Source organism: Oxyura jamaicensis, chromosome 20 (assembly GCF_011077185.1).
Source record: "Oxyura jamaicensis isolate SHBP4307 breed ruddy duck chromosome 20, BPBGC_Ojam_1.0, whole genome shotgun sequence".
Taxonomy (NCBI): Eukaryota; Metazoa; Chordata; class Aves; order Anseriformes; family Anatidae; genus Oxyura; species Oxyura jamaicensis.
The window spans coordinates 15,228,205-15,256,157 of NC_048912.1; the positions used below are offsets into that span (position 1 = coordinate 15,228,205).

The following is a 27,953-nucleotide window of genomic DNA, read 5'->3' on the forward strand; positions in this document are numbered from 1 at the left end:
CAGCTGAGAGGCACGGGGCTGCCTCACGTCCTTATAAATTAGTGAGATTTTGATGCTCCCTTAGTTAAATGTAAGGTCTGGACATCTGTACTGGTACTCAGCAAGATGAAATTCATCTATCTTTCAGTACAAGTCTTTGAGGGGAAAAAAAAAAGTCAATAGTCATACAGGAAAATGCAATATTAAAGAGAAATGTTTAATTAAAGCATGGAATGTTGTTACAATCCATCCTCCTTGTGCAACAGAAAAATAGACTGGAAGAGAAAGCCACTAGCACAATGCCATGATTATCCTACACTTAAAGTGTTGTTTCAGTAAAGAAAGATTTTAAACATTTCATGCAGTGAGAAAACACGACACATCCTTTCAGAGTCAGTGGAATGGCTTTGCCCCTGTTTTCCTCCAGCAAAGCCAACGGCACACCGGGTTCAGGCCATGGCCCCCTGCTCGCCGTGCCTCGCCTGCAGCTTGAGGTTGCACAGGAGCAAGACGTAATCCTAGACACAGGTGGGGGGAAGCCTGAGCACCGCACCCGGCACTCGCTGCAGCCCGCCCCCGATCCTTCTAATGAGCATTTTTTGCTTGTGTTAGCGTGGCTAGAGAGGGATGCCTGTGTAAAGCAATGAAGCTTGGTTCTGTGGGTTAGCAGGACAGGAGAAGCAGGCTCGGATTTATTTTAGTGCCAGGAGGTAAGCGTCACTCCCAGGTACCCTTTAAATCAAATGTAGCAGGGAGCAACTTAAATGTCTTGTTTCAGGGAGAGACTTGCATGTCCTGATTTCTTACCTTGTGAATCATGATGCTGACATCAGTGTAGGTGAAGCTGGATATGTGTGGCAGGTGTACGCCTTCGCTCAGCACCGCTAGGAAGAGAAACGGGGGAAGGTGAAAGAGGGAAGGTTCCCAGCTGAGACACTTCGTGCCTGGTGGTGCCTGGGGTCCCCACTTCTCACCGTTCATCCAGACCGGCACCTCCTCGCGAACGGTGCCCAGGAACAGCTCTTCCAGCAATGCAGCCTGCAAAGGGGAAAGCTGCAGGGTCGGCTTCTTTATGGCCAGGCTCTAAAGGGGTGGAGAGAGGCCGGGACCCACAGCAGTGGGGTCCTGGTGTGCTGCCCCTCTCCCAGGCCCTGTGGGGTGCAGCAGCACCACGAGCATGATGAGCACCATGAGCGTGTGCTGCCCTGCTGACAGCCCAGCCTGGCATTCGTGGCACGAGCTCGAGGTGGTGCAAGCTGGCTGGGGATGGCCAGGCTTTAGGGGAGAGCGTTAAAGCAAGGGCTGCTGTGTTCGGCACGGTGCAGGCAGGAGCCCAGCTGTGCGCCATCACTTCGGGGTGCTGGGAGCACCTACCGGCACCGGGCCCACGTCGGAGGCAGCCAGGCTGAGCTCAGCATCTCTGCAAAACAAAGAGCAGCACAGGCATTGCTCAGCAGCCCTTTGGCTGGGTCACTGAGCAGGGTTTTCCTTGGAGGAGCACTCTTGGTGACAAGCAGGGGCTTGCACATTGCTCCGAAGGCCGGGGCTGTGCCCAGGGCTCCAGCAGCTCCCCACTGCCAGGCGCATGGCAGGGGGCAGGGGGCAGTGGGCAGGGGGCACTGTCTCTGCCCTCGTGCACAGCAGCAGGGAGCTGGGGGTGTCCTGGCCCCGGGACCTGTGGTGAGGGCTCGCTGCAGGCATGGGTGTGGGGTGCTCGGGGTGATGGGCAGCGTTTTTCTCTCTGGTCCTGCTACTGCAGCCTTCCCTTGGGCTACAGCTACCTCCACAGTGGCCAAGCCGTCAGAGGTAAGACATTCCCCAGACTATTTGCCTCTCCCATCCCGTGCAATGACTGGGCCGTGTCCCCTGCAAGGCTGCAGAGCACGGCCGGCCTCATTACTCTATGACTGCTGCAGAGATCATCATCTGTGTGTCGGTGATGCTGAGGAGCAGTCCTGCAGTCACGTCCTGCGAGGAGAACAGGGAGGGCAGGATCAGAGTGAGCTCTGAACACTGAGAGGTGATGAAGCCATCTGGGCACTGCCCCCTGCGACGCTCCTCGCACCCTGCTCAGTGTGACAGAGCCCGATGCCTCTGGGGACCGTGCCTGCTGCGGCAGTCGAGGGGAGCAGCGGCGGTGGCCCCGTCCTGCAGCGCTCACTCACCGCGCTCACGCTCAGGAAGCTCTGGAAGTCCGGTGAGCCTGCCCCGACGTGGACGGTGAGGAAGAGCTTCAGAGCTGCTCGGCCTTCCTCCAGCTCCACCCGAGGAGAGCTTCTGACCTCGGCCCTCAGCATCACGGGCAGGTCCTCGGGGTACAGGGAGCCGACCTGCCGAGGGCAGGCGTTTGCAGCCTGGCGGCCCCCACAGCAGGGGCTGCGCCTCTCAGGTGCTGGAGGCAGCCACGTACCTGGGTGATCTTCTGTGCCATGGTGGCGGTGGTCAGCGGGCTCTGGAAGACAGAGCACAGAGCATCGGTGGGCTGGCGGCCCCAGGCAGCTGCAATCTGGGGTCTGGCACAGCCGCTGCCGAATGCTGCGTGGCTGCCAAATGCAGGGGGCCTTCCCTGCACACCGGCACGTGCCATAAGCCATGTTTTGGCTAGTTCTGATGTTAAATTTCCCGTGCTCCATTTGACCAGCAGAATTTTGCCTGCGAGGTCAAGGTAAGAGGTGATGCAGTGTGGCTCCATGTGCTATCGGAGATGCTCTCATTCCTTTCAGGGAGCACAGCTCCCTGACGGCTTCATGGGGCAGGGGCAGAGCCATCGCTGTCCGTTTTATTATTCCCTCCTCTCTTGCTTGCACGACTCACCAGGATGGTCATGTTGAAGGCTCCAGCCCTCTCCAGGGCGAAGAAGAGGCTGGTGTAGAAGTGCTCAGACAAAGCCAAGGTGAGGTGGGAAGGGCTGGAGCTCACCAGCTCGGGCATGCTGAACGGCACAGGGCTGACTGGCAGGGGCACTGCCCTCCCTGCCACCTGGAACGTCGTCTGCAGGGGACAGAGCAGGGGTCGGGGTGCTTGGGGTGCCCGCCTCGTCCTGCAGGTGCTCAGCAGCTGCTCATCCAGGGCAGGGATGCGGCAGGCAGTGAGTGCATGGGCAGGAGCTGGGCAGGACGGGAAGGACGTGGTGCTTACTTGCAAGGACATGGTGATTCCCTCCTCGGAGATCACAGGGGCAGCCAGTGGCAGGTACTGGACCTGGCAGCTGGGGGTGATGGGGAACTGAGCTGCAAAGTGAGCAGAGGGGCACTCAGAGAACAGAGGGGAGCAGCAACAGGAGACTGCGCCTGTGAACAGGCTGGATTTCCCCCAGGAACAGGAGGCAGGTGAGGAGGGGAAGAGCCGAAGGATTAATTTCTCTTGTTTTATCGCTCTCTCCTCCCCAAGGTTTCCAGCACACCTGACGGAGGAGGGGAGAGGCGGGGGGCCTGCCCCGTCCCACCATGGAGCAGCCTCCATCCAGCTGCTATCGTCCGCTCCCTGCAGCAGGGCACAGGGAGTGCATTTCCCAGCGGACAAAACCCACGTCCACGGAGCAGCCACCGCTGCAGGGCCCAGCCTGCACAGCCCAAGGCCTGCTCCGGCAGCAGCCCCTAAACCCTAACGAGCCTGAGAGCCGAGCTGCCCACCTGTCAGGGACATTAGCTGTTCGTTAGGGAAAAGGAGCAGTTTGGAGACTTCCAGGCAAATCTGTGGGATAAGAGCAAACCATGAGAGGAGGGAGATGAACGCAGGGGCTGCTGGCAGCTGCTGCAGCCCGTGCGTCCCCATCAGCTGGCCATGAGCTGGCAGATGGGGGATCGCAGACAGAGGATGGCAGCACCCGGTGACCGCGTGGCTTCTGCTCCTCGTCCTGCGTGGGGGCTGTGGGTGATGCCCAGCACAACCAGGTGGGTTTTTTAAGCACCAGGTTCACCCGAGTGCTCTAATTCTTACAGAACCATGCCCATTTGTTTCTGCTGTCTCGTGTCTGTACGGATGTTATCTTACCTTATCGGCATTAATCTCCTTGTCCAGGTCGGAACTAGAGGACTTGCTGGATGAAAACAACAGAACAGAGGGAGTTAGGCAGCACCAGCTCAGCCAAGGGTGTGTGAGCGTCTTTTGGCTTGACCCGGAAAGTATCCAGAGACATAGCCATCATTTTCTATAACCTATTAAGCTGTGCCTGCAGTTCAGAACCCTAAAATGCTGAAGAGCTGCCTCTGGACTTGCATTAAAACATTCCTGCTATGCTCTTTAGAAACGTCTGCTCCCAGATGAGAGGAAAACTCTCTTAACATTGTGGGGAAAAAAAAGAAACAACCAAACAAAAAAACCAAAGCACCAGGGCTACAAGCAGAACAAAGTTTCTGTCATGAAGGTAAAGGATTTGCACTGACACTTGTAAGCTTTGATGTCAGTGATCAGATCTTGGTCCTATCACCTTTATGCACAGAAATACTTGCTCAGTTTCGTTTCCCCCATTCACCCCAATCCCGTGCCAAAGCAAACCCACGGGCCGACCTTTCCACCTCCTCGGCGCTCTGCACCTCCTCCACGGTGGGTCTGCAGGAGGAGGTTGTCAGCTGCAGGTCGCCGTCAGGGCTCAGGTCTACGTGGAGGTCGGCCAGGATGGACAGCCTCGCCAGCCTGGGCGCCGCGCTGCACGAGAGAAAGGCACGGGCTGGAGGGCGGCTGCCCCGTGCCACTGCCCCGTGCCACTGCCCCGACCCCACAGGCAGTCGCTACTCACGCTGGGGGGGCGATGCCCAGGTCCACCTCGATGCCCAGCCGCAGCCCGGCCTCTGGGACAAGTGACAGTGACAGGTCGACCACTCGGACGGAGCTGATTTGGTCCCTGCTTGAAATGAAATGGGGGTGTTAGGAGCCCAGCGTGGGCTGAGGTGCGAGCCCTGGCTGCTCCTGCAAAAAAGCACCGAGGGACCGTGGGGTGACAACGTGCAGAGACAAATTGGTGCCTAGAGGCTGGCACTGGGGCTGATGCCTTCAGACCCCAAAGGAGGAGCTGGGAGCTTGCTTCTAAATTTATATTTATAACATCCAGGTCGATTCCCAGGAGGATTTTTGCTTTTTGTGATGATGCTCAAAGTGCTCCAGTGAAACTTCAACAGGACACAGAGGTGCAATTGCAAAGCCTGGGTGAGGCAGAGCCACGGACTCACCTGCTGGCTTTTGGGGAGCCAAGGGGCAGGTCCAGGGCCCTCGGCTCCAGCAGGTCCTGCCTGAGGACCATCTCTGCGTACGGTCTTGAGACTTCAGCAACTGTGAAATAGGGCAGAGTTACTAGAGGCCCCCGAGCCTGTGATCTCACGCACAGAGGCAGACAGACTGAAGACAGAGGCAGGACAGACCAGAAATGTGTCCTGGTGCCACACATCCTCCTCTTCCTAGACCCCCCTGCTACTAGCTGTAGGAAGGGGATGATGAAAATCAGCCGATTCACGGCGTAAGTTCACAGCATTTGGCATTTTGTTACCTGGCGAGAGGATGCCTCTGCCTGGACGGGGAGGCACAGGGAGGCACGGGCTGCGTACTTACTGTAGCTCAGTCCTGACGGGGTGAGGATGCCCCCGCAGTCGGGAGACCTGGTGGCCTGCACGGGGACCAGGAGGCTCAGGAGGGTGCCCAGGGCGCAGAGCGGGGCCGCGGCACTGCCTGCAGGAGGAGGGCACCCGCGATGCCCGGTCAGCACGGCGGGGCCCTGCCGGTGTGAGGGGCCGCGCTCGGGAGCCGTGGCTTCGCCTCCTGCCTTGTGTTTGTGTTCCTGGGATTTGCAGCTTTTGTAAAATGATGATGCATAACTCTCGTGGAGCACCTGGGCAACTAATAGCACTGGAAACAGGCTCAGCCTTGAAAACCTCCTGCAAGCGTGTAAGCTAGAGTGGTGCTTGCAGCAATGTTATGCCTGCTGAACATCCTGTAATGGCCTCCAGCTGATACAAAACAGGCAAATAAACAGGGGTTAAATTTTGTTCAGGAATGAATTGAAGGTATGCAGGAGGCTAAAACCACATACAAAGGTAATAGAGTCACCTACCTCTGAAAAACATTTTAGAATTGTTTGTCACGTTTGTGATACTCTTACAGCATTAAGAAAACAATTATTCAGGAAGTTTAAGCTGTTAAATCTAAGCTTAGCAACACGTGCATCTGTATCAGCCCTTGCAGAGGGAGGACTTCTGATCAGGACTGATGCTTACAGAGACACACCAAAGCACAAGCAATGCCCGCATCAATCTGCTCATTTTGTGAATGCATCTTTACCTTTTCTGCCTGGTCTCCCCATTCTTCGAGTTCTGTCTGTGTCTGCCTGTGGCCACACAAGGATGTGTTCTTGCTTTATATATCTGTGTAACCAGGGCTGATGGAGGCAGAAACTGGCAGAGGGCTGAAAGCCAGGAGGGTGCACTGGGAGGGGATGCTTTGTTTTGAATACCATTTTTATTGTTTCCCCTCAGACCTGATTACATTGGCCATCGACCCAGCAGGGTGAAATATTGAGCAGCAGGTGCTCGGGCAGCTCGCCTTCATTGTGAAGTTACGGAGGAGCACAAAGTCTCTGGAAGGAGGGTGCCAAGAAATCAAATATTGTTGGACAGCGAGCATCAGTTCCGTGCCACGGGGAAGCTGCTCTGCTGGGTGCTGCTCAGATCCGAAGGGATGAGACCTGCATGCCTGCGTGGAAGGAGGCCTCGTGAACACTGTGAGGATGCTCCCGAAGGACAGATGAGCCCCTTGGGGCTTTCCTTCAGGCTTGTGGTAAGTCTGCTGAAGGCAGCAGCAGTATTTCTGCTGGGCTCAGTGAGTTTTCGACCAGACAGAAGAGCAGACTTCTTCAAGGCATCATCTCTAACCTCCAGAGTGGTCAACACGAAATAATTGCTGCCTCTCCACTTCAGTCCCATTCAAAATCCCCTGGCAATATTACTGCAAAGGGTATTAAAAAAAAAATAATAAAAAAAATGGGTGGTGCATTCAGGGTCGCCTCCTTCCTGGGCATCCTGGTTTTCTGGTCCCTTTGGCCCGCAGCACAGAGCTCAGGCTGCCTGCTGGCACCATGACAGCACACCCGCTGCGCCCCATGCAGCTCTCCTCCCTGCTGGGTGTTCTTCCCCTTCTACATTTGTGATCCAAACTTTGAGGCATGACCACTCTTCTGGAGAGGGTTGAACTGCCCAGCTTGGTCTGAGTCCTTTGGCAGCAGGGTTAGCTGTTCAGCTCTTGTTGATACAGCTGTGCCTTAGGAGGCAGCTATTGTCCTCCATGCACTGGCTGTGTGAGTTATTGGGTGCTGGTTGCAGGTGCATCGCGGCACGCCTGGAAAGGTCCTGGGCTCTCAGCAGCACGCCGTTGCTTTCTCAGTCTGACAGAGAAATGCCAGGAATAGGGGCAGTTTCAGCCACGTTGTGTATTGCCACTGAAGGCATCCAAATAGCAGCGTAAGGAGAAAATAGGAAGATGTATGTCTGGAAGGGGAGAGCAGAATTTACACTTTTACATTGGTGCATCCATTTAGAGATGAGAAATGTGTTCAGAAAAGTAAATCCTGGGAGAAGTTTGTGACTTTCAGTGAGCTGCCAGGGTCTGCAGGGGTGATTCCAGACATTGGGAGGAAGGTGGGCAGAAAGACAAGTCTGCAAGAAAGAAGACTTCTGTGTCATAGAGCAGTGGCTGGAATTGGCCTCCAGGTAAGCCTTGTTCCATCACAGGTAATTCCAGCAGCTCTTTCAAAGCAGTACTTGAGATTTATCTGTGGCATGGTATCAGCGTTTACAGAAGTACAAGAATGGAGACGAGCTGTTGGGACAAGAGGGCACCGTGGCACTCCGATGTGGATTTTCTCCTCCTGAAGAGCTGCTCTGGACCTCATGGTCCCCAGGGAGGCTTAATTAGATGTCAGCTCACAGCACAGTGACTGATCAAGTTACCAGCACAAAGGCGTCTTTCTGGCATGATGGGTTCTTAAACAGGAGCAATCTATAAATCTTACACTCCTGTTAGATAAGATGTAAATCTCCCTGTCTGTGCTTAGCAGAGCCACCAAGTATATCACAGGGGGAGGTGATGACAGATTAAGCCCTATGACACATTTTATACAGAAATGAAGAGAAGGAATAAATTTCTCGTTGCCGCAGGATCCCACCAGGGTGGGTCCGGGTGAGCCGTCCCTGCAGGGCTGGTTCTGGCAGGGATAGGTGAGTGTACAGGGATGGCTCTGGCTCTGGCCAGGTAACGCGTGGATGGCCTGCAGGAGAGCTGATGCAGTTGGTGCCTGGGCTGGAGGATGTGCAGCCTCCCCACGGCATGCCGGGGACAGCTCAGGTTGCTGTTCCTCGCCTCTCTCAGACCTGCTGAGATCAGCACCGATGTTACCGGGATTGCCACAACCTCCCCCGGATTCTCCCCCAGCTAATCCCAGGTCCTCCCCTGGTACTTGCACAGGCTCCACGAACCTCTGGGGAGCACGGGCAACTCGTCCTGAGTGACAGCCACATTGTGCACGTGTCTCCAAGAGCAGAATTTACCATTCCACGGCTCAGCTTTCCCCCTGCCCCCACTTCTGTCTGTACCGTGTTATTAAACAGGTCAGTTTTACTCTTTCAGACGTGCTCTGCAAAGCTCCCGTTGGCTCTTCCTGGGTGTTGAGCAAGAGAGCTGGCCTCAGGCGTGCCGGGAACATCCACCTGATACCTGCAGCTCAAGGACTTACCTGGACTTTCACATTTATTAGTGAGATTATTTGTATTGGAAGAAGTCAGAAACACTGAGGGATTAGTTTCACATCACAGTAATTATCCAGCTCTTTAATCTGTTTGTTTTTTTTTCCTCTTTCTCAGCCAGGGCTGTGTATATATAGGCCATCTCCTGCCTCTCTCCAGAAGATTGGTGCGGAGCGTGGACAACCTTCAGGAGCACTCCGCTGGAGGAAGTCCTGGTGAGGCGACCACCGTGCTCTTCCTCGCAGAGGTCTGTGTCCCAGGGACGTGCTGCAGCACCGTCCCCACTGGCTGGAGCGAGCCCTGCTCACTCCCTTCCGCAGGAGTGCAGCATTTAGCCCTTGCCATGCAGTTGGGAACCGTCTCCAGCTAATTGTCTCTTTCTGTCCATAAGCCAGTGCATCGTTTAGCCTCCTCTGAAGCTTTGTGGACAGCGGTACCAGGCCTGAAGATGCCAAGGATCTGGTGCACTTTGCTCCTTGGTGGCTGGCTGGCAGTGTCACAAAGCACCAGTGGCCCGGGGGCCGTCCTCAGGATGGATATTGGGACAATCGACCATGGTAAGCACTCAGCCACGTGGGCAGGTCTGTCTGTCTGTCTGTCCGTGCAGCCAGGGCAGCCGCCAGCCTGCGCCGTGGGCACGAGGACAGCAGTGCCACTGGCTGCCCTGGAGCTCTCCTCGGGGCTCAGCGCCCGCTGCTCCCAGCCGTGCCCCTTGGGCCCAGCATGGGAAGGGTACAGCTGGGCCCTGGAGCTGCTGCACCATGCCCGAGCCCAAGCGTTCCTGCCCAGATTTTGTCCTGCTGCCTCCCTTAGTCTGCCACAGGAGCTGCTTCCTTGCGGTCGTCGCTTTGCTTGTGGGAAGCTGCATTGCCCGCTCTGTGATGGCCTGGTGTGGGCACCTGGGTGTCTTGGTGTCACATCTAAAAGCAAAGTGCTGACACAGTGTGTGACCATGAGCCTGAACGCAGGCTGCAGAGACTGCCAGCGCTCCGAATTTCCATGAGGATCACCCCCGTTGTGGCCTTGCTTGTTGCAGCAGGGACATGTCACCAGTGGTGTTTTATGGGTGGGATGGGGGCTGAGTTCCCTCACCCCTGGCACTGTCTCCTCCCTGGAGGTCCTGTGCTGAGCCCCTTGTCTTGTGCAAATATTCCAGCGGTCTCCACTGCGCTGAATGAGAGCAATGTTCTTCAGAAAATGGTAGAGGAAGCAACAAAAAAAAAGTCGAACATGAAACCCATCAAAGGCATCTCCAGGTGAGTGGGAATCAGCAGCGCTTCACCGGGAGCCGGAGTCTGGAAATCACAAAGTAAAAGCAGAAGGTTTGGAAGTTTCAGCTTGGAGGCAGAAACAAATCACCCCTCACTAACAAGCGTGGTACTAAGGCTGGTGATTTTCTGCATGGATGTGTCTGCAAAGACATGGAGAAACTATAACTTAAAGGCAATAAAGCACGTCCTGCTTCAGAGCTGTCTGGGCTTGGCTGCTGTGGCCTTGTGGTGCTGGGGGTTACTCTCAAACCTGTGGGTGCCAGCTTTTGGGAATAATGTCCTGAGGAAACCCAGAATCACTGGGGGATCAGGTCTGGCCCTGTCTGGCAAGTTGGCTCTGGGTGAAAATGTTGTTTTGAATGCCCAGACGTTTTGCTCGACTTTTTCAAAATTAAACTGCAATATTTTTGTTGTGAAGAAACATCTTCCTGAACTTAAAAGTGGATTTAAATGTTAATAAAAATTTTGAACAAGAAGCAGAGGACTAAAGGTGGTGACGACAATCCCAGTATGAAGTGGTTTGACTTACAGGTCCGGCCGTCTGTTCTGGCAGATCTTTCCTAGCGCTTTTCGACTCTGTTTTCCCCCAGGATGAGAGTCGTAGACCTCCGTCCCCCGGTGATATCGCTGACGCTCTCGCCAGGCGTGGGGCTGTTCATGGCCGTGCTGGTCCGGATGACCATCGCTGGGAAAAGGTGGGTGGGGAAGGATGCCCCGTGCTGCCGGCCATTTCGGGAGGTTTTATCCTGTGCCAACCGAGATTCGTTCTGTGCAGCTTTATAGGAGGAAACATGGAAATCAAGGTGGCAGCAAACCTGACCGCCAGCGCGCGGCTGGCGCAGGACACCCAGGGCTGCCCGAGGTTCAGCACCGAGAGCTGCCACATCGCCCTGCTCAGCGCCAAAACCAACCTGCCCAGCAAGTGAGCGCCGGGTGTGCCGGGTCCTGCCGGGGCAGCAGCAGCCACGGGCAGAGGCTAGCGGTACCCCAGGGGCAGGCAGCAGCGCTGCTCCGTGGGGGTTTTCAGTCTCTGGGCATGGGTTTGTATGGAACGCAGGCACTTCCCAATACAAGTGTTCATTCACCGAAGGCCCTGTTTTTTTTTTTTTTTTTTCCTCTAAGAAAACTGAAATGTTTTATGGACAAATTCAGGCCGGCCCTATCTGTGTTATTCCACACAGTGCTCATTTCTGGCCTAAGTCCTCATTTAAGTGCTGTGTTCCTCAGATAACTGAGCTTCTGCGAGGCATGGGAGCTTTCAGCTTTGTTTAAAGCCGGAAGATGGAATGCATGAGAAAAGATTTGTAAAAAGGGAAAATACCTTTTATTGGCCATGAGCCATATTTTGGCCTAATCCATGCCAGACGCGCTTCTTTAGCACCTGACTTTCTTATGGTTTGGTCTGTAGTAAGTAGTCACTGCTCTGTGCCTCGCGGCGGTGTTGGCTGACGTGTTCTCTCTGCCCAGCATGCTGCCCAAAGTCATGAGCAAGCTTCTGGACAGCACCCTTCAGAAAGTGCTGCCCAGCCTGGTAAGTGCTGCCTCGTCTGCCCTGTGCTTCCTGAGCATCTCCCCCTTGTCCCCCTGCTCCTCCTCGCCACGGCTCGGTGCCAGGTCTGCTGTACGAGGGAGCTGCAGGTAAAAGGGAGCGCTTTGAGCCCTGGCTGCTGGCAGTCCGGTGCTCCCCTGCCCAGCACCAGGGTGGGCAATGCAGTTTAAAGTCAGATTTACTCTGAAATAACCCAATCAAATTAGGGAAAGAGAAAACAGAGGCAAGCCCTCGTCTGGGGGCTTACAAGTGGAGAGTCCTGGTGGGTCAGGGTGGGAATTGTGCCGGCCTGGCTGCCACAAAGCTGTGCTCCCATGGGAGCGGCTGTTCAGGGTGTTCTCACAGCTTTCTTCTTGCCCTCCAGCTGTGTCCGGCCGTGGACGCGGTGCTCAGCCTCGTGAATTCAAAACTCACCGCCGTGACTTGTAAGTTGTGCTCTCTCCAGCCACCCGGGGCGGGGGCCACACCAGTGCCCACCCCTCGACGGGCTCGGCAGTGCCCGGCACCGCAGGCACTGGTGGGGACAGAAGGGCCCCGCGCTGCCCCAGTGGCACAGGGTGGGCACCTCTGCCTGAGCCTCCCCCTTCTTCCCTGCAGCCGTGATCCCTCTCGGCACTGCTGGCACCCTCCGGTACGCGTTGCTGAACCCACCTGTGACGAATGAAACTTTCATACAGCTGGATTTGAAGGTGAGTGCCGCTGCCACAGCCGGGCGCTGGGGGGGGCAATGTTCCTGACACCTGTTTGCTTGGAGGCGTTGTCCTTCTTAATGGCTTTAAACTAAAAGAGGGGAGATTTAAATTAGAGGTTTGGAGGAAATCCTTCACCCTGAGGGTGGTGAGGCACTGGCACAGGCTGCCCAGAGAAGCTGTGGATGCCCCATTCCTGGAGGTGTTCAAAGCCAGGCTGGACGAGGGCCTGGGCAATCTGATCTGGTGGGTGGCACATCCCATGGCAGGAGGTTGGAACAGGGTGAGCCTTTAGGTCCCTTCCAACCCAAGCTGTTCTATGACTTTACAATATTCAGCCTTTGGCAGCAGAGGCTTTGGAAGGGGTGCAGGCACGTGCTGTTTGCATCTTACCACCCAGCCACCTCCTTGGCCCATCATTTTCTGCGGGTTTCATTGCTGTTTCATTGCCGAGGCTACAGAGAGAAGCATCCAGTACCCTGGACGTCATCCAAATACAGATCCTGGAAATGGACTTGTACTCTCTGACATGGCTCCTTCTACGGGTCCTTTCAGACCATCCTCCACAAAAACGAGGGAGAGGAGGTCGACCTTCCAGCAGACCAGCCGTCTCTTCCTTCTCTGCCACCAAAGAGGGAGGCTGCTACCCAGCTCATCCTGTCTGCAGGCTTCCTGAGTGCTGAGCTCTCTGTTATGCAGGCGTCCTTCAGCCTGAACATCAGCAATAACATGGTGGGTAATTTGAGAGATTTCCCTCAAGAGACCCCTAAAGGAACCTGTGCCCCTGGTCAAGGCAGATCCATGCTCTTTTCATCACTCTCGGGCACTGGTCAGTGGCTTCAGACAAGTGTATTTGGGGATGATGAAAGGAATTTTTAGTAGTCTGTTCTGTCTGTGTTTTATGGAGTCCCTGCTTCAGAGGGATTTATGGACCTCCTTCACGCATGGCCTCAGGGTGCTCCTGCAGGTCCAGCGACAGCATCCGAGATCCTGCTGGGCTCAGGCAATGACAAGATCATGATACCCAATGTTAACACCCTTACAGGGCAGCACACAGACTCTGCAAAATCTTCTGACTGTTCCCAAGTCTCTCGTGAGAACTTGCTCAAGTTCAGGAGCCAGCTTAGGAAAGTGAACATTTACCTTCCGGTCTCTTTCCTAGCCTCACTTATTTTGCCCCAAAGCAATTTCCCGGTGTTTCATATTAGTTTGCAGACTGCAGTTTCAGATCCTGCCGTTAAGTATGCAGCAGACTCGCAGTGCATTTTTTTTTGAGGACAGTCGTGTGTAACACCCAGAGCCTGTTGTCCTGTGGCCTGCCCCACGTGTGGATGCTGCAGCCGAGCACCTGCCCCCAGGACCACCGGCCGTGGAGCCGCCAGCTGCAGCGGCAGCACCCTGTCCCCCTCCTGGCACCTGCAGCGGAGGGGTGCAGTGCCTCTGGTAGCCCCAAGGGCTCAGCAGGTCCTGGGCACCAGCCAGGATGAGCCTGAAACACCACAGGGCTGTGGCAGCCTCCAGCCGCTGAGCTCTGCAGCCTTTCTGCCCCTCTTTGCTTCCCGGTGTTGAACTCCCCCCAGCTGAGTGCTTTCAGTCCCTGCCTCTGCTGCTTCCTCAACAGATTCTTGGGCTTCCCCCGCTGGTGACCACGACGCTCGGAACCCTCATCCCAGAGGTGGGTGGACTTTGCTTGATCCTAGTGGTTTTTGGGTCATCTCAGGCTATTAACAGCAGCAGGTAACGCTGTCCTCCATCCACCCACTGTGGCCATTCACAGGGATTCACTGAAAACCAATTCATCAAGACCAAACTGGTGCTTTTTTCATTTTATTAACAGACTTTTAATAAGAAGATTAATAAGCCCTGCTTGCCTGGCTACCATTGACTTTGGTGACTGCCACTGATGCTCAGCAGCCATCAGGACAATCCCCAGAGCAGTGAACTGGAAAGGAAAGGGGATGTCACCCCTTGGTTTGTCTCTCCCCAGCTTTCCATGGTGCTGCCTCCATCACAGCCGCTGGTGATTGAAATGAGAGAAGCAAATCCACCGCTGGTGACAATAACCCCGGACAAAAGCATTGTGCACCTCTTCAGCACTGCCGAGTTCCGGGTTTCCAGCCCGGACTCTGATCTTGGATCCCTCTTTGTCCTGGATGTGGTGAGCTGAAGCCTTTTGCAGTCGGTGCTGGCTGTGTTTGCCCCTGCCCTGAGCCAGCAGACGGCAGCGGGAGGCATGGGACAGTGGGGCAGGGGCTGCGGGGCACTGCCTGGCCCCAGGGCCAGGGCCTGGAGCAGCCGCCGGGGACCTGCTCGGCTGCACACGCGTCCCACTGGGGACCCGTGCCCCTCTTCTCCCTGCAGCACTCCGACCTGAGAGCGCAGTTTGCTGTTGTGGAAGAGAGGCTGCAGCTCTCCCTTGCTCTGGACAGGTAACAGCTGCTGGGCTCTCTTCCCAGTGCCACCACGAGCAGAGGGACAGCCCCGGGCTGCAGGAGAGGTGCCACACCTCGCCAGTGCACTGCCATCTCTCTGCATGAGTTTATTGTAGTTTATACTAACAGCTATTTAAAAAGAAAGAAAAAGGTCCAGCATGGCATAATGCAGCTGAACTGAAACCTCTCTGGGGCCTTTAGTCCGAAGAGCTGAAGTTCAGGCTCCAGCCAAACAGCTCGGGGGGCTGGCGAGCTGGGTGCTGGGTGCAGGGCAGGATTGCTGTGGGCGGCAGGGGGGCTGCAGGCGGTGACCCCCGGCAATTCCTCTTCCTACAGCTTGTCCCAGGTGGCCTTGGCGTCCTCCTCCATCGGCACGTTTGATGTGAGTTCTGCGGGGGGTGTGGGGCAAGGGCAGCACTGAGATCTCCTCCATGGGGCTCAGTGCTGGTGGGCTTGCGCAGGAATTCACTCCTTGGAGCCCGGTCCTGTTCCTTTCATTACCACTAACAGACTCATTAAAACACTAAAGAAAGCCAAACTGAATGCCAAGGATCAAAATTTAAAGGAAGATGTCGTAAATGACAAATTAACTGCCAAAACTGCTTGCCCACAGACACGAGTGCTCAGGTGGGGGTCCCTGTCCGTAATGCGCCGTGTCAATTCCTGGGAGGGTTTGGGCCACAAATAACTGCCCGCTGCTCTTACCGGTGGGGCCGGACGCGTGGTCTGCCCTCATGCCACCTGTGCTCAATGTCCAAGTCTCCAAATCCCAACACAGCAGCAGAGCCATGCAGCAGGGTGAGAGCCTGAGGACCTGTGGGCAAGGTCTGTCCATCTGTCTGTCTGTCCGCGGGGCTGGGCAGCCTTTAGGTGGTGAGGAGGCGCCTGCAGCAGCGGTGGCACTGCCCCACCTGGGTGCCCGGGCTGCTGCTGGCGCAGGGGAAGGCTCTCATTTCTGGCATCTTTCACTGAAATTCAGAATTTTTCAAATGTTCCCATTTGTCTTGGGGTAGCGGAGGGACCTGTGCAATTTTCCTGTGATTTGGGGCCGCGCTGGATGAATTAATGGAAGTGAGCCTGACAGGCACGGCTGCTGGCATGCAGAAAGATGGGCTATGTACATCACCCCTCTGTGTTTCAGGAGCTGCCGCTGAACGGAGTTCTCGCAGACATTATTCATGTGGCCTACGTGCCATCCATCAACAGTAAGCACGGCTATGGCTTCATCTGAGTATTCGCTTTCTGCACAGGGAAAATAGCTCTCATTTCTTTTCCTATAGCCTGTTGTTATCCTTTTTTGTTTTTGTTTTTGGAAATGGCATTGGCTGGCTGACCTTGCATACTTCTCCTGCCCTCGGTGGCAGTGAGGAACGGTGCCCAGGAAAATTGCTGGCCTGTCGTTGTGCAGCTGCGGGGCACGCAGCCGGAGCTGGGCACGGGCAGTGCCTCCGGGCTGGGGGCTTGGCACAGCCCCTCCTGTGCTGGGCCCCACGGGCAGCTCCGGCAGGGGCTGCAGGCTTCTTCTCTGACACCTGAGTGTTGCTGCTGTTCTGAAAATCAAAGCCACTTATCAAGCAAAACTGGAAATAGTTCTCATAACTGTTCTGAAGTCTCAGAAAATCGACCCGTCCCTCTTTGCCATGCCAAGGCATCATTAAAACGCCCACCCTAGAACACCAGTTTATCTGCTTATGGAAACCATGCCAAAGGACGAGTTTTTTTTCACGCTAATGTAGGCAAGCTGGGGTGCCAGCCCTGCCTGCTTTCCTTCTGAGTGCTCCCCAAACCTCCTGCAGAGCCCACAGCGGGCACAGGGGTGGTGGGCCTGGGACCCCCTGACACCTCCCCGCTGGTTGCAGGGGCGCTGCGAGGAGGGGTCCCGCTGCCCCCGCTGCTGGGCACCCCATACCGGCGGGTGGAGGTCGGCCGGCTGCAGGTAGGCACGGGCGCCAGGGATCCCTGGTCATCCCCAGCCAGAAGGGTGGCTCTAAATCCTACCCACGTGCTTTTTCCTTTTTAAATCTGCAGAATGGGCTCGTGCTGGATGTGCCTGTCGCGGAGATCTGACACACGGGGAGGGACGGCTGCACCCGGCTGCTGCTGCGCGACTGAGCCGGAGCGGGTGGCAGAGGGAACGGCGAGGGTGGTGGCTTTCCTGGGGCGCTTCTTCCTCTTCGCTTGACTTCTCAACATTTTCCCTCCTGAGCTAAAATTAAAAGACCGGATCACGCAGTGGCGGGTCTCTGGCCTGCTGTGCATTTAGTGGAGCCAGCCGCGCACGTCTTCGCTGAGGTCGCATTTCTGCAAAGGGCTGCCCCCGAATTGATCACATCTGCAACAAAAACGGCACAGGGGCAGCAGGGGGCTGCGGCACATGCGTCTCCCCTGGGAGGGGGGCAAGAAGGGTTCCCAGGGGTGGCCCTGCTGTGAGAGGAGGGGTTTGTGCCTGCAGCCACCTGCACGGGGTTGTGCATTTTGGAACTAGGTAGGGAAGCACGTTTAGATATCTCCCGGTGTTTTTTAATATTTCAGAAGTGCCTCGTATCGTGGTTTATTGGCTGCATTGCAGATATTGATCCCAAGCATATAGCTCACTGATTGCTGGATAATTACGTGTCATTAGTACGTCAATAAACAGCTTTGATCCTCATTTCATTGAACCAACATGAATCGAACATTTTTTCCTGGTGACAGGTAGCTGGTGTAGAATTAAGGTTATCTTTGAAAAGATCATTGTGTTTTTAAGAAATTGTCCTCAAGAAAATCTCACTGTGAGGCAGGCGACGAAAACCCCATTTGTTTTCTTGTGTGTGCTGCCAGACACAGCAGGCGTTTGTTCTGTACTGCTTGTAAGGAATTGTCTTTGTGAGAGGCTCTAAGCAATGAGGAGAGCAGTCATAAAGCCAGCTCCCGGTGAGGACTGGTGTTTATGATGCTTTCCCTCCTCATTGCCGTGCAGACACTGCCAATGCCGAGCATTTTTTAAAAAAGATTTTCCTCACTGTTCTTGCTTTAGCTAATAAAGAATTGAACAGTTTGGGTTGGAGCTCCTCTAAGAAGAAATAAGGATCACAATATCTGTGTGCAGCCCTCCTAGGAGAAACAAAAGCTGGAAATCTCAGGTGGTGCCTATTTAATTTTTCATGAAACACTTAACCACGCTGCCAAGCCGTGCTATCACATAGCTGGCTTTTAATGCCCCGGGACAGCCGCTCGAGGTGCAGCCTTTGGACTCATGCAGAGGCCAGCACCACGAGCCGGGGCTGCAGGGACCCCGGCCCCGGTCCCCTGAGAGGGCCTTGTCTGGTTGCTGCTGTCAGGATGGGGAAGCAGAACAAAGTGGACTCCTTCCTGAAGCAGGACCATCACATTTTGTGCTGCTGCCGTGGCCAGAAAGGTGAAGGTGTGAGGGGGGTCTGTGCCTCCCCCCCCGGCAGCAAGGGGTGCCCCACGTGCAAGGCCCTGCACCCCCAGCTCCAATTGTGGCTCCCAGAGCAGATGCAGTCCCAATAGCCCATACACTAATAATCAATCATTATTTCGCATCTGTTCAAGCAATGTCTACCTCCTCTTGTTAATGCCAAGATCTCGAACGCTTCTTGGTGCTGTGTCCCTGCTACTGCCTGCCCGTACGTCTCAATTCCTCGGTGATCCAACTGTCAAAAACGTTGTTGCTCATGTTGCTCCCATTCTTCTCCTTCTGAACAAGTCTGTTCTGATGTAGTCTGTGTGTCTTCACAGGTTGATTTGGCTGCAGGTTCTTTGGGCTTTCAAAGTTGCTTTAGTGAGAGCTGGACCTTGAGATGTGATTCTCTTTACGGGAATCTGCTTTGGTTTATCTGAAGTATTTGGTTGTCAGAGACCTCTGCATTCAGTGACAGCGGGTGAGAAGCCAAGTTACAGTCATGCCTAAAAGGTCACTGCTCGGGAGCTATTCTCCGCAGCGCCAAAAGGCCCCGTTACTGTGTGCCGACCATCGTCAGGGCTTTCTTTATGGTCAGTCAGGTTTCGTATGGTGATTGATTGCCCAAAGTATGAAGCGGTTCAGGAGGGATGATAACATAACACCATCTTGTTAACACCCTCTTCCATCTTATCAAATGCCACGATCAAGCAGTGACAGCAAGGCTTTGTGCTCCGGGGGTGCCTGACTGATCAGGTTGCGGGAGAGTGACAACTCTGTAAGTACTTTGGCACCTTTGTCATCCCTTCCTTGGCCTTCAGCTAAGATATTTTTTAAAGCTGGAATTAATGTGTGACAAAAGCTGGCTAATCTCCTGGAAATACTTAATTCCAAGTTTGCAGAAAGTATTAACTCTGAGCAAGCATTTTTCTGGACTATTATTCCTCCGAGCTGGGGAGCAGCCCAAGAACCCTTCCATTAATCATCATGACAGCAGAGTGAATAGTTCACAGCTGCCCCCTTGGCTGGCCATCGTGTCCTCTCCTCCACCAGGGACAGGTTGCATGGTGCGTGCCCGCATGGGGGGCTGCCCTGGGGCTGCAGCTCCAGAGGACAGCTTTCCTCTCCGTGCCCCAAAGCCTGCCGCCCTGGTGCAGGCTGAGGCAGCAGCTCCCTGCGCCCGTGCGGTGCTGGGACCAGGACCAGGGGGAGAGAGCCAGTGACTGTGGATGCACGTGGTGCATTGGCTCACCAGAATTTGTTCTCCTTTCCTCCTGCCTGCAGCAGTAAATTAATTGGCAGTAAATGAGGCGTGATGAGGTGGGATGCGATTTTTCAGCATGATTCCAAAAACCTGGCCAGAAATCTGAGGGCATGCAGGCCTCGATGGAGGGTGAAGACCCCGGGCAGCTGTACGTCTGTTCCTCTCCTGCAGCGCATTTGTTGCCTGGGATGGTGCAGCCACAGAGACCACCTCTTTTGGTATGCCCACCCTGGACCAACAGTTCCTCCAGGACTCAAAACAATCCCGAGCCCACCAGCTCCAGCCTGGGAGCTCCCTGGCTTTGCGGTCAATGGCATCACCCTCTGAGCAGTTTCTCCTGTGGCAGCACATCCCACCTCCTATCCTCCTCTGTAACGCAGCACCGAGAACTGCACAAGTACTTGGTGGTGGGGGCGGCCGGTATTTTGACGCATTTTTCAGTCAAGGCTTTAATTTTATTCAGAAAAAAATAATAGTATTTTATGAGGGCACGACTTTTCAGCCATGTCTACATCTTGATGCACGGCTCATGGGACAGAGACCAAGCCCCAAACCATAACGTACGAACCGAGGCAGCGATGTGTGCGCACATCCATGAGGACTGGCACCCAGGGCTGGGCTGACGTCTGCCACCACACATATTAGTCATTGCTCAATAATTTACCCAACTCCTAATATCTATAAGGAAATATTTGCAGTAGAAGTCACCAGAAACCATATATTGTTTGTTTTGCTCCCCACTAATTATTCTGGATGTCCTCCATGACATCGTTTGCCTCATTCCTGGTGAGAAGATCTGTATAAAAGGATGCGTGCTGTGGGGCATCTTCAGAAGGCAGGGACATTGGCCGGAAAGATCCTTACACTGAAGAGATCGGTCAGGTAAGAGCAAAATTATTCCTCCAAACGCATGTTCTTAGCTTCTGCTTCTGCCAACCTGAGTGCCCCTCAAAGGCGAAGCCTTGATGTCAGCTTGTGACTATTGGTTTTTTTAACAAAAACCATTATTCTTGCCTGCTGCCTGACTGAATTATGCTCTAACAAGCAAAATGTGAGGCAGCCTTCACTGCGAGTTTCTGAGGAACAGACGTGCACGTTCATTGTATTGGCAGTCCTTGAAGAAGAAAGGGTATTGTGTGATTTTCGTAAACAATTACCAGATTAATTACTTATGGTATAATTCTGGTCTCCGAGATAGCTTACCTAAGGTGAATTACACCTTTCACATTTGTTTTGATCCTTTTTGATGTGCTATTTACATTTAAATAGATTTGGGGCAATGAAATTCATTGCGGTTCTGTAACAATGCTACTCCAAGTTGTAGATCTCCCCAAAATATTTCAATGACGCTGAAACTCTTAAAATGATTTTCTTCTTCGTGTGATTCCTGGAGAAGGTGCTTTTGTGCTGAGGCAAGCCTCAGATACCTGATGTTTGTGATAGATGCTGACACTCAGACAAGGAGATGCTTTCCTCACCAGACGTGCCGGTGCCTTTGTCCTGGGTGCTGCTGCTGCTTTTCTTTCCGTGCCCTTCCCAGTCAGTACCAACGTGCTGACCAGTGCTGGGGGCTTCAAGCAGGACCATCTGAGCGGCCTCCTTCTCTTCACTTGGCTGCTGAGATGGTCTTTGGAGCAGCTGCTGCTGGAGCTGTGGTTGCTCCTGCAGGAAAGTGCTGTCAGGACCGTTCTGTGCCCACTGGTGTGGTGGAGAGGACGGGGACGTGTCCGCAGCGTCCTCTCTGGTTTTGTCTTCCCTGTGGGACTCTCCTTCTTTCCTCCTTCCTCCTCCTTCCTCCGGCCACTGCCTTGTGCTCACCGTTCCAGCACTGCACTGATGGCAATTGCTTTCTGCAGTTACCAGAACCGAAGATGTTGAGGTTCTGTGTGGTTTTCCTCCTCTGTGGCCTGCTGACCCCTTCGCAAGGACTTGGTGGAAGTGCCTCGGTGTCTGCCAGGGTGGATAAAGATGTGCTAGAAAGAGGTAAGTGCTTGGAAGAGACAGGATTTTTGTTTTGAGACCACTTCTGCTCTTTCTGTCTCTTGACCATATTCAGAAAACCAAAAGCTGGTCCAGCAGCAGTAACGCTGCTCGTAATTTGCATTTATAAAGCATTTTGCAGATGGCACGTCAGATTCTTCCCAGTGACTGGAACATCACCCCTGGTGTACAAAGAGGGGAAAGAGGCACGGGGGAGGGAAGGAACAGCCAGGCTGACACAGCATGTTTGTGTGCTGGGTCAGCGTGGCTCACAGTGACCTCTCAACCATTTCTTCAGCCATTACAGGGTCACTAGCCAACGGCAACCTTCTCGAGGGGCTCCTGGGTGGTCTCCTTGGTGGCGGTGGTCTTGTTGGCAGTCTGCTTGGAGGAGATGGACTTGTTGGCGGCCTCCTTGGTGACAACGGCCTTGTTGGCAGTCTCCTTGGTGATGATGGACTTGTTGGAGGTCTCCTTGGTGAAGATGGACTTGTTGGAGGTCTCCTTGGTGAAGATGGACTTGGTGGTGGTCTCCTTGGTGGTGATGGACTTGTTGGAGGTCTCCTTGGTGACAATGGCCCCGTTGGTGGTCTCCTTGGTGGCAAAGGACTCATTGGCGGTCTCCTTGGTGGCAATGGCGTTCTTGCAGGTGGTCTCCTTGGTGGCAATGGTGGTCTTGCAGGTGGTCTCCTTGGTGGCAAAGGGCCCATTGGTGGTCTCCTTGGCGATGATCCTCTTGCTGGCAGTCTCCTTGGTGGTGATGGAGCAGTTGGTGGTCTCGTTGGCGACAACGGTATTGCAGGTGGTCTCCTTGGTGGCAAAGGGCCCATCGGTAGTCTCCTTGGCGATGATCCTCTTGCTGGCAGTCTCCTTGGTGGAGATGGAGCAGTTGGTGGTCTCGTTGGCGACAACGGTATTGCAGGTGGTCTCATTAGCGGCAGTGGTCTCCTCGGTGGACGTGGTCAGCGCGGCCAAGGCACGCTTCCTGAAGGAGGGCTCCTTGGCAACAGTGGTCTGCTGGGCACCATCAAAGGGCTCACAGGGTGAGTGAGAGAGGGAGACGCGTGTCCCCCGAGCAGCCCTCTGTGCGTGGTCTGGGCAATGCTGGGGAGAGAAGCATGTGGTGTGGGCACGCTGTCCCCTCCTTCCCGTCCTTGGGGCAGGTTCATAAGCAAGGGTTCAGCTGTTGGGACTTTGTGTGTGCCCCTACCACAGGGGTGCCTGGTGCCTGCTGCAGGCTGGCCCTGGCTGGAGGGGAGCCCTGCTGGCCCAGGGTGCAGAGGACCCCAAGACCATGGCTCTGCAACTGGCCACAGCGCTGGGGGCCGAGGGGGTCCCAGCAAAGTGCTGCTCACTGACTTTCCTTGTTTTGACTCTCCAGGCTGAAAATTGCGAACATCACTCTCCCCAAAATAACTCTGCGCTTCCTGCCAGGCGTCGGGCTCCAGCTGAACATCTACACCCAGCTGCTGGTAGATGGCAATGGGTAAGGGGCATCTGTCGGGGGCACAGCTGAGGGCAGGGGTTCACCATCTCTTCGGAAAGCAGATGGAAAGAAAACCCTCTGAGATGTGTGTCCTCCTTGGGCTGTGCAGCGCAGTGGGTGGACTGCTCCAGCTCCAGGTGGAAGCGAACATCACAGCAAGAGTCCGTCTGGTCCAGGACAAGTCGGGGGCTCTCAAGCTGGTCATCGAAGACTGCAAGACTCTTCTTGGAGACGTCAACATCCGTGTTGGGTAGGTCCGCGTGTGAGCAAAGTGCTCGTCACTGCTGCAGCTGTGAGAAACCTTTGCACTATTGACCATCAAAGAGTGCATGACACACCAGAGGCTGAAATACCCCTTTCTCTGCCTCTGAGAGGAATTAAGTTTTTTTTTTTTCTTTTTTTTCCAAAGTTTTAGCTTGAGAAAGCATATTGCAAGGTTGCGCCACAGTTCTGGCAGTGGGCCTGGTTCAGGGGGGCTTGCTTTTGGTGACATTCTGGCACTGACGTACAGCCCTGGACAGTGCGAGGCCTCCTGCTTCTCTTGTGTGACGTATATTTATTTTCCAGCTGCTCATCTATCTCACATTTCGTTTCCCATTTGCCTGTTACCCAGACCCAAAGTGCCACTTGTGGAGAAAACCTTAAAGAGCGTCCTCGGCAGCGTCCTGCCAAGGCTGGTAAGTGCATGAGCGGCGACAGCACGCCGCGGGGGGCCAGGCACCGGGACAGGGCTGTTTGCACAGCTGCAGCCTCACCGGGGCACCCTTCTGGCCCCGCCACCACGGCCAAGGCTCTGCGGGGAAGTGCGTTTCTGAGCAACGTGCCTGTGTAACGGGCATCCCACATGAGTGGAGGGTCTCGCCCTGGCCGTGAAGCCCAACCGGGTGCAGCAGGCGTGCGGCGATGCTGAGCCCTGCACCGGGGCCCTCCCAGAGCGGCCCCAGCGCAGGCAGGGAGGGAGCTAACGAGCTTTCAGCCCCGGTGACGCCGCGCACAGCGGCTCTGCTGGGTGCCCCGGGGCCCTGACCTCTCTTTGCCTCCCCAGCTGTGCCCTGTCGTCGACACCGTGCTGGGCGTCGTGAACTCGCTGCTCGGCTCCGTGACTTGTAAGTGCTGCGGTCCCTTCCTCCTGTCCCTGTGCCCCCGCCCGGGTCTGCCCTGCTCTTAGGGTTTGTTTTCTTTACGTTGGGTACATACAGATACTTTAACAACTTTCTGAAAACACAGCTCTCCATTCAAGCACAACATTCAATTTCCCTTGCCCCAGAGCAGCAGCAGGCAATGTTTCCTGCTGAAAGCCACTTCAGGACTCATAGCTTTTGGAAACAGCAGTTTTGCTGTAGAACAGTGCTTGCCAGCCCCTTGTCCGGCTGGGAATGCTGTGAGAAGGGGCCACCTGCATTTCGGATATCTTTTGGGACCGTGGTATTTGGGAGCAGTTCCTCTCCTTGCAGCTTAGAAGCTCTCCTCCCTGTGTCTCGCAGCGGTGCTCCCACTCGGGGCCCTGGGAGATCTCCAGTACACTCTGTCCTCCCTTCCCATCGTCGGCGACAAGTCCATCCAGCTGGATCTAAACGTGAGTGCTGCCAAATGCCTTCGAATCGGTAGGTTTGGGTGGTTCATCTAAATGGGGTGGCTGCTCGTGCGGGACTGCTTGTTTCCAGCCGTCCGAGCGCATTCACCGAGCGGTGCTGCTGCGTGGGGCCCGGCCGGGTCTGTGCCTGTGCCGCTGCCGGGTCCCTGCCTTATTCTCTGCTTGCTAACCCTGGGGGACAGCATGAGTCAGACTGGCTTGACACTGGCTAATTAAGCATAATTACAACACTCACATGGTTGTTAATCAGAAAAGCCCAACATTAGCATTTCATACAGGAGCAGTAGGTCACCGTTTACAAAAAGGTTTCATTTGTAAGCGGTTTATAAAAGTTTGGTGTGTAATTATGGGGGATTATAATCATGCCAAAAATATCGGCAGCGAGTCTTACTCATTGGGAGATGTCACAGGGCTTTAAGCGGAGAGCTCCAGCAAATGCTTCCTGTGCCAGAGCAGTCGAAAGCAGCTCTGTAGTTAATAAAGCATCCATTGATTGCGCAGGCGGGCAGGGAGCCTGGCAGCCCCGGTGATGCCAACCTCCTGCCCCTGCTCTGTCCCCTGCAGCTCCTCCTCAGGGACGCGGCGGGCAACGTGGTGGAGCCCGTGCGCGGACAGTCACCCCCTGTCACCCTGCTGCCGACCACCGGCCGCGGGGTGCAGGTGGGGCTCTCGCAGGACGTGCTGGGCGCCGTGCTGGGGCTGGCCCAGAAGCAGGGAGCCTTCAACCTGGACATCACCGGCTCAGCGGTGGGTCGCAGCTCACGGCGTGCGGCTGAGCCCGGCAGGGGCTTCTGCAGAACCCCGCCGGCTGCTGACCCCGCGGGCGCTGTTCCCACAGGTGCCCGATAACATCTCGCTGTCCACTTCGGCCCTCCTCTCAGCCTTCCCTCAGGTCAGCCGCCTCGCGCTGTGTAATGCAGGCGATAAAACAGATGCCTTGTGTGCATTTGTCTCTAACCTTCCCCCAGCCACGCCAAGGCTGCGGGTCCTGACGGCTCTGCTCCCTGCACAGCTCTCCGCCGTGCTGCCTAGGTCGCTGCCGCTGGCGCTGCGTGTGCGGCTGGCCGACGTGCCAGAGGTGGCCCTGCGGGACGGGAGAGCCACGGCCACCCTCCCAGCCACCATCGACGTCGTGTCGCGCCGCCCAGGCTTCCCCGTGCAGACCCTCTTCAGCCTGGACTCGGTGAGCAAGGGGGGGCCGCTCCCTGCGGCAGCACCCAGGACTTTGGATGCCCCGCGTCTTAAAAGCGGCCTTTTAATGTGCTCGTAACCACAGGCAGGGGAAACATTTGATGAATAATTTGAAAATGTATTGATTAAATTAAAAATAAATTCAAAAAGATGGGAATTCTAAATCCCAAGGGGAGAGATCCGTGACACCATCTGTCCAAAAAAAATGCTATTTCTAGACACAGACAGGTGTTTTTTCACCGTCTGGGTTATTTACAGATATTCAGCGTTTTATTTCCAGTCTCGGGGAGCTGTGCTGGGAAATAACTTCATTTCTTCTGTTGCAATTCCAGGACGTCGGTCTGAACGTCACCCCCTCCGTCTCCAGCGGCAAGCTGCTCGCCTCCATGGCCGTCGACAGGTAGAGCCCAGCTCGGCGGGGGGAGCTCTGGTAGTGGCTAACGGGAAGCACGAGGGAGGAGTGGGAGAAATGTGAAGCTCCTGGGGCTCCGGGACCTCCCCCGGCACCAGCCTCAGATGTCTGAAGTAACGAGAGAGTTTTTGTACCTTTGTGTGGACAGGACAGGAGCAAAAAGGGTCTGGGCACTGCCCAGAAAGCGTGATGAGGGCTGCCCTTGACGCGCTCTTCCTTGTTTTTATCTGTTGTAGAGTCAAACTGAGACTGGCATCCTCACAGATTGGCCCTCTCAATGTAAGTGCATAGTGCTTGCGGTTGTCGTGCTGCAGCAAGTGATTTGTTGACCAGGAATTATTTGTAGGGCAGGGACACGGACGTTTGTAGGGAAGGGATACCAGTTCTTCAGGCATCACATTCCTTCTGCTGGCAGAGGACCCCATGTGTTCTGTAGCAATGGCTCCTGGCCGTGTGTGCTCGTTCCCTGCGCTGGCAGCGCACTGGGCGTGCTGGAGAAGGGGGAAGGAAAAGGCAAGAAGTTGCCCAAAGGACATGGCACCCTGTGTCTGGAGGGGCCTCGCTGCAGGAAGCCTCCTGGCGCCGGCGTGTCACAGCCCCAGGCATCCTGCGCCCACAGATCTTAGCTCAGAAGGCTGCCGGCGCTCAGCCTTCACCCCCAGACCATCATTTCCCTCGGGTACTGACTCGTGCCTCCTCCCGCTGCAGGTCTCCCGGCTTGAAGGATGGGTGAAGGATGTCCTCGCGGCTGCCTACGCGCCGGCCATTAACAGTACGGCGGGGGCCGACCCCCCCCTCCCACACCCAGCCTCAGTCCCAGCCCCCTGCCCTGCTGGCTGCTTCGGGGGCTTTGCCCGCAGCGAGCCGCTCTCTCGTGGTCTTGCAGGTGCTGTGAGCGCGGGGATCCCTCTGCCCAACATCCTCAACACCAACTTTGAGAACAGCCAGGTGGACATCGCTGATGTGAGGCTCTTTTCCCAGCATTGCTTTCCTGGGGGGAGTTGGGGGGGGGGGGCAGGACGAGTGGCCCCTTCCCGAGGAGCTGCTGCTCCCTTTTAGGGGCTCACCCGGCAGGATATGGGGAAGAGCTGGAGAAAACCCAGCTGACAAAACTGAATCGTTTTTGTGCTTCTCCCTGGCAGAACACCTTCGTGATCAACCAGAAGCCTAGAGTGCTCTAAAACCAGCTTGTCTCAGCAAAACCTTGCCCCTGCTCTTGGGATGAGGCAGACAATTCCCCGTGAGCCTGGAGAGCCCTGGTCGTCCCTGATTGCTTTGTCTTTATTTTCTCTTGAGTATTGCATGTGTTATTGCCGTGGCCCGAGAGGGAGGGATGTTTCTGGTCCATCCGTCCTGCTGTAGCCCACATGGGGATATGGAGAAGGTGCTCGGCTGATGGAGGTTAGGGGGCACTTTCTGTGGCCAATCCTAACACCTTAAGTCTAGAACCAGAGCTCCTGTTTTGGCATAAATGTTGCTCTCAAATTCCTCTGTCAATAAAATCCTTCACTGCCTCAATACTTCTCTCTGAATGTCCTTTGGATGTGGGTGTCCAGCTGCCAGGATCCATTTGTCTCTGCAGTGCCCCTACGGCCCATGGAAAGGCCACGCAATTCAAAGAGGAGGCCGTGCCCGTAGCCAATAATCCGACAAGCGGCTACCTAACAGAAAGCACCTGTGCAGCCCCGGGCATGGCACCGGCTGTGAAGTCGGGTATGAAAAACCCTGCGTGGCTGCACAGAGCTGCCACCACCAGGAGCTGGCTGTGTCCCCAGGGCTTTTGGCCCCCACCCCAGCCCCCCACACACAGCTCCCCCCCCGCACCCCAGCTCCCCTGGGGCTGCATTGCAGAGGCAGCTCCGGACCAGCGCAGCCTCCCTGGAGCACCGTGTGGGGACCATCAGCAAGGCACAGGAATGGGGCTGAGCCTTCTGCTCGATAACTGAGCCACGGGGGGTGCAGAAGGTCCAGGAAAGA

At 55.3% G+C, this 27,953-nt stretch overlaps 3 protein-coding genes across 10 annotated transcripts; 2 read left to right on the forward strand and 1 right to left on the reverse strand.

The window, feature by feature from the left end:
* Positions 1 to 175: 175 nt before the first annotated feature.
* BPIFB2 (BPI fold containing family B member 2) lies at positions 176 to 5,878 on the reverse strand (the record flags this gene model as incomplete). Its single annotated transcript, XM_035344161.1, is given in 14 exon segments — positions 176 to 773; positions 775 to 863; positions 954 to 1,017; positions 1,354 to 1,399; positions 1,880 to 1,947; positions 2,145 to 2,309; positions 2,390 to 2,431; positions 2,794 to 3,209; positions 3,612 to 3,672; positions 3,973 to 4,018; positions 4,489 to 4,626; positions 4,718 to 4,822; positions 5,148 to 5,247; positions 5,524 to 5,878. Coding segments are annotated over 14 exon segments (1,755 nt in total), but the record flags the coding sequence as incomplete, so codon positions are not given.
* BPIFB6 (BPI fold containing family B member 6) lies at positions 5,875 to 27,896 on the forward strand. 6 transcript variants are annotated; one of them, XM_035344111.1, is made up of 15 exons: positions 5,875 to 6,744; positions 8,823 to 9,262; positions 9,862 to 9,961; positions 10,567 to 10,671; positions 10,752 to 10,898; positions 11,444 to 11,507; positions 11,890 to 11,950; positions 12,123 to 12,214; positions 12,770 to 12,946; positions 13,836 to 13,889; positions 14,202 to 14,372; positions 14,576 to 14,643; positions 14,983 to 15,028; positions 15,788 to 15,851; positions 16,675 to 17,940. In XM_035344111.1, exons 2-15 carry the CDS (start codon positions 9,154 to 9,156, stop codon positions 16,854 to 16,856), a joined length of 1,440 nt encoding a protein of 479 aa, XP_035200002.1. In that variant the 5' UTR covers positions 5,875 to 6,744; positions 8,823 to 9,153; the 3' UTR covers positions 16,857 to 17,940. The 6 variants fall into 6 exon arrangements, 5 of the variants coding, with proteins under 5 accessions (XP_035200002.1, XP_035200003.1, XP_035200004.1 ...); XR_004755558.1 differs by lacking the exon at positions 5,875 to 6,744 and adding an exon at positions 27,885 to 27,896 and having other exon boundaries at positions 7,050 to 9,262; positions 16,675 to 18,194; XM_035344112.1 differs by lacking the exon at positions 5,875 to 6,744 and having other exon boundaries at positions 7,050 to 8,952; positions 9,097 to 9,262.
* Positions 18,184 to 27,494, forward strand: LOC118176854 (BPI fold-containing family B member 3-like). Of its 3 annotated transcripts, none has more exons than XM_035344108.1 (17): positions 18,184 to 18,827; positions 20,108 to 20,195; positions 21,170 to 21,296; positions 21,592 to 22,336; positions 22,675 to 22,779; positions 22,889 to 23,029; positions 23,393 to 23,456; positions 23,825 to 23,885; positions 24,264 to 24,355; positions 24,938 to 25,120; positions 25,212 to 25,265; positions 25,386 to 25,556; positions 25,897 to 25,964; positions 26,213 to 26,255; positions 26,685 to 26,748; positions 26,863 to 26,939; positions 27,119 to 27,494. In XM_035344108.1, exons 3-17 carry the CDS (start codon positions 21,185 to 21,187, stop codon positions 27,155 to 27,157), a joined length of 2,019 nt encoding a protein of 672 aa, XP_035199999.1. In that variant the 5' UTR covers positions 18,184 to 18,827; positions 20,108 to 20,195; positions 21,170 to 21,184; the 3' UTR covers positions 27,158 to 27,494. The 3 variants fall into 3 exon arrangements, with proteins under 3 accessions (XP_035199999.1, XP_035200000.1, XP_035200001.1); XM_035344109.1 differs by lacking the exon at positions 18,184 to 18,827 and having other exon boundaries at positions 19,266 to 20,195; positions 21,592 to 21,882; positions 21,976 to 22,336; XM_035344110.1 differs by lacking the exon at positions 18,184 to 18,827 and having other exon boundaries at positions 19,271 to 20,195; positions 21,592 to 22,109; positions 22,230 to 22,336.
* Positions 27,897 to 27,953: the final 57 nt, after the last annotated feature.

Excerpts from the sequence above, each read along its gene's own strand:
- BPIFB6 (XM_035344111.1), top strand. The coding sequence starts at position 9,154 with ATGCCAAGGATCTGGTGCACTTTGCTCCTTGGTGGCTGGCTGGCAGTG. Across the intron at positions 9,962-10,566 it reads CCCATCAAAGGCATCTCCAG|GATGAGAGTCGTAGACCTCC; the intron begins GTGAGTGGGAAT and ends GTTTTCCCCCAG. Across the intron at positions 11,951-12,122 it reads AAAACTCACCGCCGTGACTT|CCGTGATCCCTCTCGGCACT; the intron begins GTAAGTTGTGCT and ends TCTTCCCTGCAG.
- LOC118176854 (XM_035344108.1), top strand. The coding sequence starts at position 21,185 with ATGTTGAGGTTCTGTGTGGTTTTCCTCCTCTGTGGCCTGCTGACCCCT. Across the intron at positions 23,457-23,824 it reads GCAGCGTCCTGCCAAGGCTG|CTGTGCCCTGTCGTCGACAC; the intron begins GTAAGTGCATGA and ends TTGCCTCCCCAG. Across the intron at positions 26,749-26,862 it reads CTACGCGCCGGCCATTAACA|GTGCTGTGAGCGCGGGGATC; the intron begins GTACGGCGGGGG and ends GTGGTCTTGCAG.